Here is a 17339-nt window from a genome sequence, read left to right as displayed (position 1 = left end):
CGTGTGTATAGAGCAGAAATATCTGCCTGGGTGGCTCAGTCGGTTGAGTGTCCGACTTCGGCTCAGGTCATGATCTCGCGGTTTGTGTGTTTGAGCCCTGCGTCGGGCTCTGTGCCGACAGCTCGGAGCCTGGAGCCTGCTTAAGATTCTGTGTCTCTCCATCTCTTGGACCCTCCCCTGCTCATGCTCTGTGTCTCTCTGTCTCTCAGTAATAAATAAACGTTAAAAAAAAATTATAAAGAAAAAATATCTGCTGTCTTCATCAAAGGATAAGTACATGAACGTTAAGAGAATCACAAATCAGCCTAGACTTACACTCTCCAGGCCCTGCAACCTCAGGAAAAACAGAATTTATTTTTCCCAGTGTTGAATACTTGGAAGGATTCTGAATGGTTCTGGTAGGGTCATGTCTCTCTCCTGGAGAAATCACAGCCACTGCAGATGGAACTTAGGATTGTCCAGGCCAGGGTCAAATGACCCAGTGGCCATAGGAAAACCCTAATGATTACTAAGCATTTACTCTACGATGCCACTGTTCTAAGCATGTTATATGTATCAGATCATTTCACTTACACAACACACTTATGAGGTAGATCCTAGTACTTTCCCCATTTCATAGATATTGAAGCTGAGAACCCTCAGGTAACCTGCCACAGTCCCATAACTAGTAAATGATAAATTCAGGATTAAAAAGCAAGTGCTCCGGAACCCATGCTCCCAATGACTACCATGTATTGCTCTCAAGGCGTCAAGGGTGACACAGCTCTGCAAAGTCACAAGGAAACAAAAGGAGTGGTTCCTGAAGCAAAGTACCAGGTGCAGAGGAAAACTACCAATGTTTCATGCAATAGCTCATCAGTTTCATTTATCTAACTAAACATCAATCCAAATATTCAATAAACATCTGATAAATGTCTGCTGTGAGTTAGGTCACACACCATTCTTTAGAGCAGAGCACAAGATGGACCCATTCGTTGCCACCGTTGTCTCCCTGACCATAGATAATAAAGGAGCATAGAAAAGGGTACTTTTCTTTATACAATAAAACTATTTTGTCTCTAAAAAGTCTCCCCAAATTGTGTTTAAGCATAGTTTTAAAAATATTGTGGTACTTGGGGGGGGTTTGTTTTTGTTTTTTAATGTTTATTTTATTAAAAAAAATTTTTTTAATGTTTATTTTTGAGAGACAGCATGAGTGGGAGAGGGCAGAGAGAGAGAGAGGGAGACTCAAAATCGGAAGCAGGCTCCAGGCTCTAAGCTGTCAGCACAGAGCCTGACGCGGGGCTTGAACCCACACGCCGTGAGATCATGACCTGAGCCAAAATCGGACGCTCAGCTTACTGAGCCACCTAGGCGCCCCTATGTTTATTTTATTTTTGAGATAGAGAGAGAGACAGACACAGAGACAGAGTGTGAGAGGGGGAAGGGCAGAGAGAGAGTGAGACACAGAAGCTGGAGCAGGCTCTGTGCTGACAGGAGAGAGCCCGGCGTGGGGCTTGAACTCACAAACCGTGAGATCATGACCTGAGCCAAGGTCAGACGCCTAACTGACTGAGCCACCACCCAGGTACCCCTAAAAAATTGTTTTACGGCATAAACTTAAATTTTATATTATAACTGAGTAAATAGTAAATATAGAAGCAGACGTATTAAATTTGTTCAACTGATTCGACCAGAATTTTTTGTTAAATGAATGTAGATTGGTTTTCTTGTTCTTCTTCTTCTGAAAATACTATAAAGAATATGTTGCACTCAGGCTCTGAAAGAAAACTTTTAATTAATTTGAAAAATATTTTAACAATGGCAGCTGGTTGGAATAAGAATCCTTGTTATTAGGAGCGCCTGGGTGGCTCAGTCGGTTGAGCGACCGACTTCAGCTCAGATCATGATCTCACAGCTCATGAGTTCAAGCCCCGCGTTGGGCTATGTGCTGACAGCACAGAGCCTGGAGCCTGCTTCAGATTCTGTATCTCCCTCTCTCTCTGCCCCTAACCCACATGCATTCTTTCTCTGTCTCTCTCAAAAGTAAACACTTAAAAAAAAAAAAGAATCCTTGTTATTCAACAAATATTTATTAAGTGCCTGGGTATGATTTAACCTTACAAGTGATCAGAGAAATACAAATTAAAAATATAAAATATCATATTTGATGTCAAATTGGCTAAAGTTTTTTTTAGATAATATTCTTATGAAGATATCAAACATTATTTTACATTTGGCAATTCATACATTGGCAACCTTTGTAGAGCATAGATGGCCTTAAAAATAACTATATGCTCTGACCATTTCACTTCTAAAAATTCATACCAAAACGTTGCATAGACTTATGGAAATATATGGCTATGAGAATTTTCCTCACAGGTTACTGATGATAGCAAAAAATGGTAGGTTATAGGGGTGCCTGGGTGGCTGGTTGAGCGTCTGACTTCGGCTCGGGTCATGATCTTGTGGTCCCTGAGTTCGAGCCCTGCGTCGGGCTCTGTGCTGACAGCTCGGAGCCTGAAGACTGTTTCGGATTCTGTGTCTCTCTCTCTCTCTCTCTGACCCTCCCCCATTCATGCTCTGTCTCTCTCTGTCGCAAAAATAAATAAACGTTAAAAAAACTTTTTAAAAATGGTAGGTTATAAATATAACACAATATAGTATAATATAATATAATATAGTATAATATAATATAATATAATATAATATATAGTTAAATAAAATAAGATATTTATGGAATATTAAATAAAAGATATGTGTACTATCTAATCCACTTTAGTTTAAAAGAAGTATAGATGTGCATAGAAAAAGACCAGAAAGCCTTACCCTTATTATTTCTGGGTGGCGAATTTTCAGATAATTTAAATTTTTGCTCATTTCTCATATTTTTGTGTTTAACATGTAAAAAGAAAAAAAAGCAAAGGTTTTTAAAAAGTGAAAAAATAAAATTCAAAGTGACAAGTATATTGTTAGAAGTTTGCAATGTATGGTGTAAGAGCTCACTGGAACGGCTTTATCCTGATTTAGGGCCAAGTGAGCAGAGATTTTTTGAGAAGAAACTGAACAGAGGCGTCCCCTCAGTCACATTAAAGATGAGGACACACAAGTGTATATGCAAGTGCTGGTATTTGTTAGGAAATCAGTCGCATTACTTACTGCACCTATAGTGTTTATCCAATCCCAAAAGCATTCAGAGTATTTCTAAAACATGTGTAATCGATTTTCACTTTTCTTTGCAGTTCTCCATTATCCATTTATGTATTTTTTCCAACAACTATGGTTAAAATACTTCCACAGTATTGTATAAATCCATCTTTCCTTTTTGGGGGGCAGCCACGACTGCATTAAAGTTTAGCCCTTAACAGACTTCACTTACGTTAACCCAGAGCTCCTTAAGGACAGGGATGCTGTTTTATTCATCATGCGTGTCCAGCATGCAGCAGGCACAGATAACACCAGCGAAAAGCAGGTAGGTGTGAGCTTCTATTCTCAAGTCTTTTGTTTTATTAGGACTTTTTTTCTTTGGCAGATATACTAACACATGACTTCATAGTGCAAAATTCTTGTAAAAAGAAAATAGATTTTAGTTTCCAAGCAGAGAACCTGGGAAATCTGTGAATCATCGATTTTCCTGCTTTGAAACCATTTTTGTGCCACCCAGTCAATACAAGTAGGCCTGGGAGAGTGAAACTGTCCTCACACCCAGAGCTGGGGAGGCAGACAGAACCTCCCCACAGAATTTAACACATCCCTCGGAAGCAGTAACATCCAAGCTTTCCTCATTCTTTCTGAAGCTAGAGCAGCAGCTCTATCTGCTCGTAGGAGATCTGTGCCTACTAATGAGCCCATTTCTTACTCTCAGTGAACCTGAAGGGGCTCAGTTTCAAATGGCACAATTTCCAGTGACTGAAACAGTGTCTGACACCTGGAGTTAAATCTCCGTTGAATTATAAAATAAACAAATGGAAGTGAAAGACAGATGAACAAAAGAAATTAACGTTGCTTTGCATAGCACTGTGAAATACTAACTTCACTGTGGATTGAGATGTACAAATTAAGGGCCAGTCGGGGAAAAAAAATCTATTCTTTATACATTCAGACCAAACTTAAATACCCACCGAGGACAGGCAGGCCATGCAGTTAATTGGTAGGTGTGCATGTGTGGACGTTACCGAGTGGAGGAGAAGCCAGCACACGCCATTTCAAGGGGACGAGGCTGACTCAGTTCCAGCCCTTTGTTGCCATATGGCGATGTAGGCCCAATTTCATTAGTTTTTCCAGTTTTTTAAGAGAAGCTTGGAGTCTAGATTTCTTTATGAAAACTCCAGAATTTAAAATGTTGGCTCAAAATTTAAAAGTAGATAAACTGTATCTGTGAGTTCTGCATGTATATCTGGCTAGAGTAGAGGCACATTGATTGGAAACCTCTCATTTTGACTTTACTGTGTCTGAGAATATTTATCCTTAGGGACATGTGCATGTGTGTTCATGTGTTTGTGTATGAACTGTATGTTGTCGCCATTACCTTGTGGAAACTGAGAAGAAGGAGGTAAGTCACACTGTGGGGAGGGTTTTTAAGGACTTGGTTAGCTGGTGGAAAATAGTGGAGGATGTATCTTTAGAGGGGAGAGCAATCAATAGGATGCGTACACCCATATCGAGAGTAGACACCTACCCTCCCAGAGAGACTGGAAGATACACGTGCCACTACCCTTGATGATTATGTATCAAAGGATGGCTCCCAGGTCCTTGAGGGAGGCGTTCCTGGGTTGTAACACTGGCAAGAAGCTTTTAAAGAAGTTTCTATCTATCTCAAGGAGAGCAAAGAAAGAATGACCAGTTTCAAGTTTTCTAAAAGAAATGCTCTAAGGGAGGTCAGGGACCTAGAGTCAGGAAGAAGCCGGTCTGAAGTCGAGGGAAGCTGGAGAGAATGGTAAGTCCGTCTCTTGTTGATGTTTAGCAAGCTACACACCAGTAGGTCAGAAATAAATGTAAATTCTAGATGTTTCAACTCTAGCTCAGAGCCCTCCCCTCCTTGCCCCCACATTCTCCCTACTGCCTAGTGTACCAGGGCACCATGGGATGCCAGTGACGGTGACTAAGTTCTATCCATTTAAGCACTTGGAGGAGAAGCCCATTGTATGCCTAAATGCCCTCCAGGGGACTCTGCCTGCCTATGTAGGTACCAGCAGGTGCTTACAACTGCCCCAGTACCCTGTGCTTTCACCAGCTGGGCAACCTTGGGAGCCTAGCCTCTGCATTCCTAAATGGGCACAATAAATACCAACTACACAGCATTTGTAGTGAATCTGATCTATGTGAGGCACTCAATATGGTGCCCGGCATATAGTAACAACTCAATAAACAGTAACTATCAAGGTTTCAGCCAGTTCTCATCTGTGCAATTGTATTATTTCTGTAGAAGGAGGAACATACATTAACAAAATACCTAGAGAGGTGAAAGAAAAGAAGTTAAAAGAATAATGACTTAAATCTGCCAAAATCAAGAAGAAACTACCAGTGAGGCAGTAACTGTTCGCAAAGTGCCATGACCTACCCTCCTCAACTCCACCGATTTTCTACCCAATTTTCCTTTACCTTGTTCCCTCAAACTAAAGTATTTCCCTATGTACATCTCAAATCTCCATGTTATTTAGCCCAAGGATACAATGCAGTTTTAGAAATTACAACCTTTGTTGTATTTCCTTTCTTATATTTAGAACTCGCAGCATTTGACCCAATACCCATTTATTTTTTGAAAGCCCATGTGGGAGCTAATTGACTTTCCAGGAAGTTCTTTGCCAATCCTCCCCCAAGAAGGTTTCTCCTGTGTTTGTATCTGGTAGCAATTCTACAGTTTTCAACATTTGGAACTCTGGTATTATAATTGTGCTTCAAGTATCTACACAGAAATGGTCTGTTTCATCATCCCCTGAGCTCGGCCTGTGTGTGGATGTGACATTCCAGTGGAAGGAAGCCAAGAGCCTATAGAAGCGATCCTGGGGAAAATTTAAGCAGCTGTGGCTGTGTAATTCAAAACCTCTGAAAAGTGTGCTGCAGTCCGTGCACAGCATTAGTATAACATGAGGGCTGGATGTAGCCCGTCCTCCGGAGGACTTCCTTGCCCGCTGCAGGAAAGAGAAGATTGAAAGACAAACCTGGGTGCAGCCGGAAAGGTCCAAATAGATGAGCTTGTGGCATCCATCCCCTAAATTCAGGTACCGTAATCCTTTGTCTGTGAACTTTTTGCAGTAAGCCAAGCTGAGATTCTGTAAGTTGTGGAAGTGCCTGAAAAGACAGGACGAGAAAAGAGAGGAAGGAAGGGGATTAAACTTGAGTCGTTTTCCACATCTTTCTTAAGCCACTATGACAAAGAGAAGTAAAACTCTAAATTAATCTTTTCTCCTTGCAGATATTCAACAGTTGGACTTCATTGTTAATTCTCTTCCTGTTATGTAAAGGAGATTGTAGTAGTATGTCAGATAATGCATAATTACATTTTAGATGAAAATAAAGATTTGCCTTGATTTTTAAGAAAGCTAGTTGGGATAAAGCTTTGGGGGTGGGGGAGATTTGTGCATTCATATTGTTTGGACGTTAGTTTGTGTTCAAAACCAAAGTTACAGAGTTTGCATTATTGTTGCATTTAGGTTTTATCTTTGGAGCACCAAAACAATGTGCAAAATGTCTAGAAGGAAAAACCCTTTGTAAACATTTAAATGGCGATTAACTGTTACATGACAGTGAGGACTGGGGGCAGAAAGGAGGCAAAGTTAAACATAACAGGCTCTTAAAATGGACATGATTAGCAAACGATTTGAAATAGACATTTGAATATGCATGATCTCATAAGTAACAGTTTCATATTTATAGTTAAAGAAAGACTAATTGATAGAGCTTAAAAATGGGTTAAAAAGAACAGTCTGCAAATGAGTTGGGCAACACATGAGGGGAATAAACACTGCATCAGAGGCTATCTGTCTCACTGGAGTTCAAACAGATTAAATGTGGCATTACCACCATGACCAAAATGATCGCTTCCAGAAAAAAAAAAAAAAAAAAAAAAAAAAAGAGGGTAATTAAGATGAGCCTGTACTACCCGGCAAGGGCTTACAGTTTGAGGACCTTCTGTGGACAATTTTCCAAGCCTTCCTAAGCCTGGCATTTTTTAAAAGTGCAAGAACTCCCACTGCTGCCGAGTCTTGTAATGGAATTAACAACATGCTCTCGGTTTGTGATCTGCACCAGTTTAACACCAAGTTGGAAAACAAGAACAAAAAAGTGGAAGAAGATGCCTCTCTGTCCCTCAAAAGCCCATAAATGACAAGTGAAATTTACCTTCACATAAAATTGGGAAATAAGATATGTGAGCATTGACAGTTAATCAGATGGATTACTAAAGTTTGAAAAACTCATCTATATGATATAAGGATTCCCATTGCATAGTGATTTATTTGATGCAGAACACACATTCCCCTCTGGCGATGGCGGTGTCCATGAGATTCAACAGAACAAAGAGGGACGCCATCTGGATTCCCCAGTGGCTGTGGGCAGGGCCATGGAGCAGAAAGCAGTACTAACATCCCAAGGACACGTCCCCTCTCCTGGGGCCCTTGAGTTAACGAAGATGTATGCCAAAGTTTTGAAAATGCTTGATCTTCCTCTCCCTGGAAGGGTACCCTCGTGATTCAAGAACAGCTTTCTTGGGGTGTGTGGAGGGTGCAGGGAGGATTGTCATCTCTAACAACACTTAAGCTCTCTAATTTGGAGGAGGGAGCCTGTGGCACACAGCACAACACAATGGAAAACACACACAGTTTTGGAATCGGACCAAACTGGTTTCAAATTTCAGCTCTGACACTTATTGCAACTTCCCTAACCTCTCAGAGATTGTTTCTGCATCTGTTAAGTGGGGATTATAATATGATGTCTTTTCTTTCTAAACCCTGACCAACTGTGTCCAGCTTTCCTGAACCTCAGTTTTCTCATCTGTAACATGGATGTAATTCTATCTGCTATTTCCTCTTAGAAGTATGACAATTCTATGAGAACATAGATGTAAGAGTATAGATTAAGGATGACTTTTGATGATTAAAATCAGGACGTAGAAGCTTTAAAATATATGGGGTGCCTGGGTGGCTCAGTCGATTAAGCGTCTGACTCTTGATCTCAGCTCATGGTTCATGAGTTCGAGCCCTGTGTCGGGCTCTGTGCTGACAGTGTGGAGTCTGCTTGGAATTCTGTCTCCTCTCTCTGCCCCTACCCTACTTGTGCTCTCTCTCTCTCTCTCAAAATAAATAAATAAACTTAAAAAATAAAATAAATTTCAAAAATAAAATAAAAATATGTATCGTTATTACTAATTCAAATGATAACATATTAATTGTTCTTATGAAGTTTGTTGGGTCTTCTTTCATGTAATGGAATGGGTACTCATCTGACAAGGTGGTGCACACAACTGATTCCAAGGGTTTGGGGGAATTTCCTATGACATCTACACCCTCAGTTTGGTCAAGGTTTAAAGCCCTATTTAATCCGTTTGAACTCCAGTGAGATTGATAGCCTTTGACGTAGTTTTTATTCCCTTCGTGTGTTGCACATTTTCAGACTGTTCTTAACCCATTTTTAACCCCTATGTCAATTAATCTGTCTTTAATTATAATAATGTAACTGTTACTGACAAAATCATGCATATTCAAATATATTCAAATCTAGTCCAAAGCTGTTGTTTGATTTTTTTTAACTCCTCGTGATCAGTTAACAAATACTGTAAGTAGGAATTGACTGAGGAGTTCTTAACTTTTTTGTGTGTAACAGATACCTCTGGGTCTATGGACCCTTTATCAGCATAATGTTTTTAATACGTAGAATAAAATACTTAAAATTACAAAAGCAGCTCATTATATTGAAAGATATTATTATCAAAAATTTTTAAGGATCAAATGAGTAGAATAATAATATATGTGCTTCTTTATTTTTAACATGTTTATATTATATATATATATATATTTGTTATGTAACATATGATATCATATGTTAATATTAAATAACAAATCCAGTGGCAGGGCTAATAACTACCCATGGTTTTGAGGGGGCGATGAATGTCAGTGATACTTTGAGATAACTATAACAACTATAGTAAGAAAATATTTCAGATTTTTATGGGTAAAAGAGTCCCAGGAACTGCTAGTGCTATTCTGATTTTTCACTTACATTTCAGTTAGAGCTTAGCAAAAACGGGGATGATTTTTCCCCCATCAAAACTTATGGAACCTCTGAATTCCATCCTTGTTCCTTGGGGGATCCACTGACCCCATGTTAAGAACCTCAGATTTGGCAAAAGAAGTTGTTCATTGGACTAAATGAATCCCAGACTGAAAGTCTCTAGGTGGCTGTCCTCAAAGTGGAACCTCATGGGAACCATCAGTTTGAAAACCTAGCATAGGAGGAATCTTGAGTGGCCCTGTGGCCTTTCCAGGGATTTACAGTGCTGCAGACTCAGAGCTTCTGGGAATGGGAAAACAATCAGTTGACAGTGAAATCACTTGGCAAATTTTATGCAATACTGCAACTTTTTATTCTGAATTTTGGCAAAGAAATACATCCCTTACGTGAGTAAGATCTGGCTCATCATGTTCTCAACCCAGAGACAACTTGGTATTTCTAATTCCACTTTGAAGCTGTGTTTGCAGCCTGTGTTTATCTTTTCCTAATTATTTGATAACTAACTGTTTCTAATGGGGGGAGAGGTTCTCTTTGTGATTTATTTTTCTACTGCTACTATAATCTTTAAGAAATAACAATTCTTGGGGTGCGTGGGTGGCTCAGTCAGCTAAGTGGCCGACTCTTGATTTCAGCTCAGGTCATGATCTCACGGTTCGTGGGTTTGAGCCCCACATCTGGTTCTGTGCTCACAGCGTGGAGTCTGCTTCGGATCGTCTGTCTCGTTCTCTCTCTCTCAAAAATAAATAAAACATTTAAAATATTTGTAAAAATTTTTAAAAATCACAATTCTTACAGAAACTATAGAGATCACATTTTTTCTGTTGGCTTTTTTCCATTAAAGAATCGAGGTCTTCTGTATTAGATCACCAATACCTGAGGGCATTACTGTTGGAAGGAATGTGGAATTCTGTATTTAAACAATGATTTCTCTGAAAAAATCACCAAGACAAGGTCTAGTTTGTAAAAGAGAAGATTTGCAGGTAGTCTCTTTTGATTTAGTGCTGGGCTCTTTAGTTTCACAGAGGCAGTTTTGCATAATAGGATCCCTGCAGAAATCCAAATGCAGTGTTTTGACCTTATTCATAGACTAGACCTTGAGGATGTACAGTCAAGGAAACAGCTTACTCTTTCTGCCCCACTCAGATGGGTAAGACCATATAACCTGAGAGCACCTATGCGTAAAGAAATTTCCAAGCCATTTGAAGGGACTTTGTGAAAAATAATTAAACACCATGCCACTACAGCACATGACACTCCATTAAAGAGCAAAGATCATAATAGCTTTACTCACTACTATATGCCCAGAATGTCCCGCACACAGTAGTTGATCAATGCATGGTAAAAAAAAGAAAAAAAAAAAAAGTGCATGAATGTTGCTGTTAGGATTCAGGGAAAGGAGAGATCAATGTGGAATTGTGGTAGATGGTATGACTCGAGGTATAAAGGCTATGGCTTAGCAGAGAGAAGGAGAAAGGAATTCCATCTATAGAGAAAGAGAAGCTTGCAGCAATCCAGATGACCAGAGTTAAGGGCTTCCCTTGGAAAACCAGGGCAGATAGGTTTCATCACATAATGTTAAGGACCTATACAGGAGAAGTTTGATCAATGTTAAAGGACAGTAAGGGAAGAGTCTAGACCTTCAGCATGTCAAAGACATGATAAGACTATCATTTCAGGGCGATGCCTCTTACAGCGGAAGAAAAAAACAGATTGAAGGGAAGAGAGACCAAGGGTGAACCGTAGGGATGCTAAGCCAGAGGAGGCGCTGAGAGTGCCACCTAGGTGGTGGCAATAGGAGTAAATGGAAAGGGTTCGATTCAGGAAATATTTAGAAGCAAAAATGTCCTGGAATGGGCATGAGCTATGAGCAGCCCTCATTTTCAACTTCAGAAAATGGAGCAGGTCCCCAAAGAAGTGAGGAAAAATATTCAAATAAAAAGCTGGCAAATCAATGTTGTCAAGAAGGGCAAACAAATTATATTTTTCTTCTGGCAAATGATTTCTTTGGAAAGAAATACTAAAGGCAACTGGGGAGAGAATGACAACAGCACACAACATTTCTCTGGTTATTTATAGTTTAAAGAACACTTTTGCATTCCCAAACATATTTGAAACAATGGAAAAACAGAACAAAAATAGGGAATCATAATGAAATGTATTTTTATCATAGATAAGAAAGTCAGTGTACATTTTTTTATATGACAAAAATCATCAATATCAAGTATATTTTTCGTGATTGTTCTCCCAGTCACAAGAACTACAGTTAAAATCAAAACAAAATTCTCATTTTGGGTCCTACCTATTTTTTTTATCTGTTGCCCACTAAAGGTATAGCTTCATTTGCAAAATAGGTGTTCCTAAGAAACTATGCACGGTTGTAGTATTATCTTAATTTTCCTAAGAGAAAAAATTATCTCCAAGTATGATATCCCAAATCATCTACTTCATAAATTCTGTTTTTCACATAGGGATTTAATGGATTTTGTAATATATTCTCTCTCTTTCTGTACACACACACACACACAAGCATACGTGTTCTCTCTCTCTCTCTATATATATATATACACACACACACACACAAGCATATATGTTATCTCTCTCTGTATATATATACATATATATACACACACACACACACACACTCATACATGTACACATATACATATGCATATACATCTCCCTATGGAATTCCTAAAGAAAAGTATTGAGTGATATTCTATATTGCAGGACTAGAGCAACTTTTAGAATTCCTGAAAGGGTCAGGACCCTCCACAGTAGCATCACTGGAGCTGGCTTGCACCAGCCCATGAGAGCCAAATATTAGCATTTCTTTCCAACTCCACATTCAGTGACATCATGTTGGTAGCTTAAAATTGATCATGGTGGTAGTATTTACACCACGGAAATCAGTAAATCTTACAAATCAGAACATCCCCTTAACCCCTACCCAAACTAGTTATTAAACATTTATTGGAACCCAGCTGTCCTTGGAACACACTTTGAGAACTACTGATATGGAGAATGCAGTATGTTGAGGAAATGTATACAGAGATAAAAATGATGAGAGAGAAGATGACAGCTTTGAAGGACAGGAATAAAAATTCTATCTGAGAATAAAACAGGATTCTTAAGACAAAACCTGAACAAATGGAATAGAAGCATTAAAAAGGAAAATGCCTTCCTTGCCTGAGAAAAGATCTAAGTTTTAATATTCAAAAGGTTTACTATGTTCCAGGAAAAGTTAATTGAAAGAATACAATTAAGCTCAGATAATGTTTTTAATTTCTCAGTAAAAAGGAAATTCTTGCAAGCATATTGGCAGAAAAATAGGTTCCCAACAAAGGAACAAAAAAAAAAAAAATCAAGCTAGCTTTACACTTCTCTTTAACCTGAAATACCAAAGATTATGTGGCAATATTTGTAGGTTTTTAAGAATAAAGTAAGGGACATAATTCAAGAGCTATACACCAAGAGAAGTTGTTGTTCACCCTTCAAGACAAAAGAAAGTCATTTTCAGAAAGCAATGGCTAAAAATCTAACACTTGTTTATCTTTCTCAATAAAGAGGTTTTAAAACTATATGTCCAGTCATCATGAGATGAATCAAAGTCAGAAATAAAGATTAAGGAAATTGTGGAACAAATGGACCATCAATGAATGGCAAACTTAGAGGTAGGACTCCATAATCATAAATATCATCACAATATTGAGCACAAACATGAAAAATCAATATTGAAAGTAAGTTAGATGATTACCAAAAATCACAAATAATATGTGTTTATGGACAAGGGGGTGGAAGTAGAGAAGCATCAAGTTCAAGGGAGAATGAAAGAGTATTAGATCTCTAACCAACATCATTGTTCCGTCACAACTTTGATAACTGAAGAAATGTATATTAAAAGCATGTTTTTTAAAAAAAACATACACATAGCCACTAGTTAGAATACAGAACAGAATGTGCACATACCTCTGAAATACATTAAGATTATAAAAGTAAACAATATAGTTTACATAGCAAAAGGCAGAAACAATGAATACAGTACAGTAACATAAAAAATCAAAAACAAAGCAAGATCATAAAAATAAAACCATACACTCGATTTTGAAAGGAAGTATTACTCGTAAACTATCCTCTTAAAAAGGCAGAATGAAAAATTTTAAAATAGAAGTTAGCTATGTGCTTCATATAAAAGGCAAACCTAAAATACACCAACATAAAGATTAAAAATACAGGGATACATAAAGTTATTCCAAAAAACCATAAGCAAAAGAAAATAAAGATGACTATATTAATAGCAGATAAAAAAGAATCTGAGGCAAAGAAACATCAACCAGAATAAAGAATGTAATTTTATGTGAATAAATGCTATAATCTATATTGAAACCTGCTACTTATTAATCTTTATGTATAAAATAAAAATATCAAAATAAAGAAGCTTGATTCTAAAAGACAACCAATGTATCACTATTATACTGTGAAATATCAAGAATTCATACATATATACACACACGTAGAAATTTTGTTCTCTAAAAGAAACTCTCTTGTTTTAAGCATTCATGGATGATTTACTAAAATTAATTATATAAACTGGTCCACCAAGAAATCTCAATAAATTCCAAAAGGTAGAAATAATTCAGCCCACGTTTCTTGACCACAATGTACAAAATTAGAAATTAAAACCAGAAGCCTAATCAAAGAAACTTCAACTACTTGGAACCAAAAATTCTCTTCTAAATAATTATTGGGTCAAAGATGAAAACAAATGTGCAACAGTTTACAAAATGAGAACAATACTTATTAAATCTTACAAGCTTTGCCTATATTCTTATTCAGAGGTAATTTCATATTAAATCTTACAAATGAAAGAAATCAATTAAATCTTACAAATGAAAACATTAAAAGGACACTTGTACCTTGTACCCAAGTCCAAAAATGACCATTTGGAAAATATAATGAGAAATTAAAATTAAAATTTAATTAAAACCAAGAGCCAGAAGCTTAACCGAATGAGCCATCCAGGCACCCCTTAACAACTCTGAAAGTGTAAAAAATATTCTTAGCTTATGGACTACATTAAGTCAGGCTTTGGACCACACGAGTCATAGTTTGCTGAACCCTATTACATTGTTGCCTCATTTATCTACCAAAATAAATTCTAGATTGATTATAGATTTAAGTAAAAACAAATCATACAAGAAAAAAATAATAAATGACATCAAACACCTGGAAGGAAGAAAACCTTTATTTAAAAGTTTAAAAGTATCAGAAGAAATTTCAAAGGAAAAATTTGATAGATTTGACTAAACAGACTTGACTAAAATGTGGAAACTCAATTAATGGGATAAACAGAAAATATGTTACCACTTTTTTTAGGCTTACACATTTCTAGAAAATGATCAGAGACAGAAGATAAGGAAAATAACCACCTAGAATTTTCTCTAGCTTTTTCAAATGCTTTGCTGTTATTTTTCAAAGAATCTCAAAAAGTTATATTCTCAAAAATAATTTATTCTTTCACAATAGTTTGAAAAAAATGTTTTGAATGTCTCCCAATATGATTATCTTCTCTTCCTGATTAGTATTTCCTTGGTGAAAATAAATAATTGAATGACATAAAATTTGAATATCCTGTCAACTTTTGGTGATGTCTTGTAGTCTTCTGTCCCTTCTCCTCCAACGAAGCACTAGCTGAGGAAATGCGACATTTGTATTCAGCCCATAGATCAAAAAACAACTCGTATCAGATTTCCTGGAGGTGGTGGAGGTCCCAACAGGTAACCAGAGCATGGCAACAGGGAATATGGGATCACAGTGTTCAAGGTGAAAGAAAGGAGGGCACTGGTGTTCTGTTGTCAAGAAGTCCAGACATGGGACTGGAATTTAGAAGCCAGGCTCCATTGCCCAGGAAGGAGGACCAGAAAGAGACTGGCAGAACCTAACTCAAGCTACTGGGCACATTGCTATAAGAGTGACACAGAGGGGCGCCTGGGTGGCGCAGTCGGTTAAGCGTCCGACTTCAGCCAGGTCACGATCTCGCGGTCCGTGAGTTCGAGCCCCGTGTCAGGCTCTGGGCTGATGGCTCGGAGCCTGGAGCCTGTTTCCGATTCTGTGTCTCCCTCTCTCTCTGCCCCTGCCCCCCGTTCATGCTCTGTCTCTCTCTGTCCCAAAAATAAATAAACGTTGAAAAAAAATTAAAAAAAATAATAAAAATTTAAAAAAAAGTGACACAGAAATGTTGGCCAAGCAGAGGACCAGTTATTTAATCTGGGCCTGCCCAGGAGGGAGAGAATAGGCACCAGGTTGGGGACTTGAAACCAGCAGTCCTGTTACTAGATTAGTGGTGCCATGATGGTGGGGTGCTAGATGGTTAGTTGGTGGGGAGTGCTGGAACAAGCCAGAACCTGGAGGAGCATCACTATTTTAAGTATAACACCTATAACACAAACATTACCTTGGCAGCAGTCTCATGGTCCTGTTGGTGATAATTGTGTTAGATAGATTGAGGTACAGGACTCCAGGACAGCCTTCAGAGATGTATCTCATTGATTCATCCTGCATAAAAACAGAGGGAAGAATCTTATCAAAGTCTAACAGGGGATGCCTGAATGACTCAGTCGGTGAAGCATCCAACTTTGGCTCAGGTCATGATCTCACAGTTCATGGGTTCGAGCCCCGCCTGGGGCTCTGTGCTGACAGCTTGGAGCCTGGAGCATGCTTCAGATTCTGTGTCTCCCTCTCTCTCTGCCCCTTCCCCACTAGTGCTCTGTTTGTCTCTCAATCTCTCTCTCTCTCAAAAATATATAAACATTTTTAAAAAATTTTTTTAAAAGTCTAACAGGCTCTGTTATTTCCCCATGATCTCTCTACTATCTATCTCCCTGCTCCAAAAATACCATGCAAGGCTTGGTCTCTTCAATTCTTTGATATTGGTTGTAAGTCAAATTAAATAGAAGGTGATGGTTTTGTTTGAAGCTTCATTACTCTCTCCCCTTCCCCTTCTTTGGAAATCAAGTCCCATTTGATCACAGTGACACTTCGTTAAAATTTGAACCCTTGCAAGTTCAACTCTGACAGGAAATTTGAGCTTAAGTGTCAGAGTGTCAAATGCTCCTGACTCTTCAGATGCATGAAAGTGATTAAAACCTGATCTATTTTTAAGCTCACTAAAATCATTCTGAAAGACAGGAATAGTAAATGTTCTCAACTGGACTTCATTAAAAGTGACTCCATATTTACACATATAAAGAAATGTGTGTGTGTGTGTGTGTGTGTGTGTGTAATTAAGTTTTTGCGGTTCTATTACTGAATTATTAAAACAGCTAAACAGATTCTCACCAAATTTATGGTAAGTTTGAGATGGCCTGAAGTAAAATATAGGCTACATACATGTTGAACGTGAAGTTCAGTGTTGAGGGTATTGTGGGCAACACTCTCAAAGATTCAAGAAACCCTCCCCCAGAGAGCTGAAACTGGGGTCCCAGGGTACAATTCCACTATGACATGAATGAGACAGCAAAACAAATAGTGATTTCAAGCATGAGCCCTATCTTGGCATTTACAAGACCAGATCACTTGCAAGCTTTCATTGCAATGAACTCCTTCCCATATGGGTAACTACTTATAAAATGCTTTAGTATGAGTAAATAGCAGCATGGTTTTTATTTATTTAATTATGGTTGATGAGTCTCCCTAGGGACACCGACAAGGTCAGCTCATTTTAAATATTTGTGGCACATCAGTCCTGGAAAGAATAGGCCATTGCAGGAAGAGGTAAATCGTCACTTGACTAGGGGATGTGGTTTGGGAAAGAATTCTGCATGTTCAGTATGGCCACCTCCAATACCACTAAGGATGGCAAAGGCTTATTTTCAGTGGGATCATCAGTGTTTAACATTGTATTCCTAGCTATTTCCCAGAGTCAAGGATATTAAAATAACAAAATCATGCAGTTGTAAAAGCTGTAGTTCTGCTGTAGGGAAAGGTACAAGTACATGGCATGAGTACAAGGGCACTGTATTCTTGCCACTGCATTCAAGCTGCCAGTGATTTTTCTAGACACTCCAAACTAAAATGTGTGATTTAGATATACATGGATTGATTTAAAAAAAAAGTATGCCGTACAAGTTTCCCAG

General features: G+C 38.2%; 2 protein-coding genes across 2 annotated transcripts in view; one reads left to right on the top strand and one right to left on the bottom strand.

The window, feature by feature from the left end:
* Positions 1-17339, bottom strand: part of FBXL13 (F-box and leucine rich repeat protein 13) — a 212635-nt gene that overhangs the window by 74881 nt on the left and 120415 nt on the right. The window contains exons 11-12 of the mRNA XM_030307806.1: positions 15659-15759; positions 6141-6270 (exon numbers count right to left, since the gene is read on the bottom strand). Of these exons, the coding sequence (XP_030163666.1) occupies positions 6141-6270; positions 15659-15759 (231 nt within the window). The remainder of the gene's footprint in view (positions 1-6140; positions 6271-15658; positions 15760-17339) is intronic.
* Positions 5317-17339, top strand: part of LRRC17 (leucine rich repeat containing 17) — a 33115-nt gene continuing 21092 nt past the window's right edge. The window contains exon 1 of the mRNA XM_030307807.2: positions 5317-6200. The gene's annotated coding sequence lies outside the window, so the exon portion shown is untranslated. The remainder of the gene's footprint in view (positions 6201-17339) is intronic.

The sequence above is a fragment of the Lynx canadensis genome, chromosome A2 (assembly GCF_007474595.2).
Source record: "Lynx canadensis isolate LIC74 chromosome A2, mLynCan4.pri.v2, whole genome shotgun sequence".
Lineage (NCBI taxonomy): Eukaryota > Metazoa > Chordata > Mammalia > Carnivora > Felidae > Lynx > Lynx canadensis.
The sequence above is the reverse complement of the archived record's forward strand: the minus strand, read 5'-3'. Positions and strand labels throughout refer to the sequence as shown.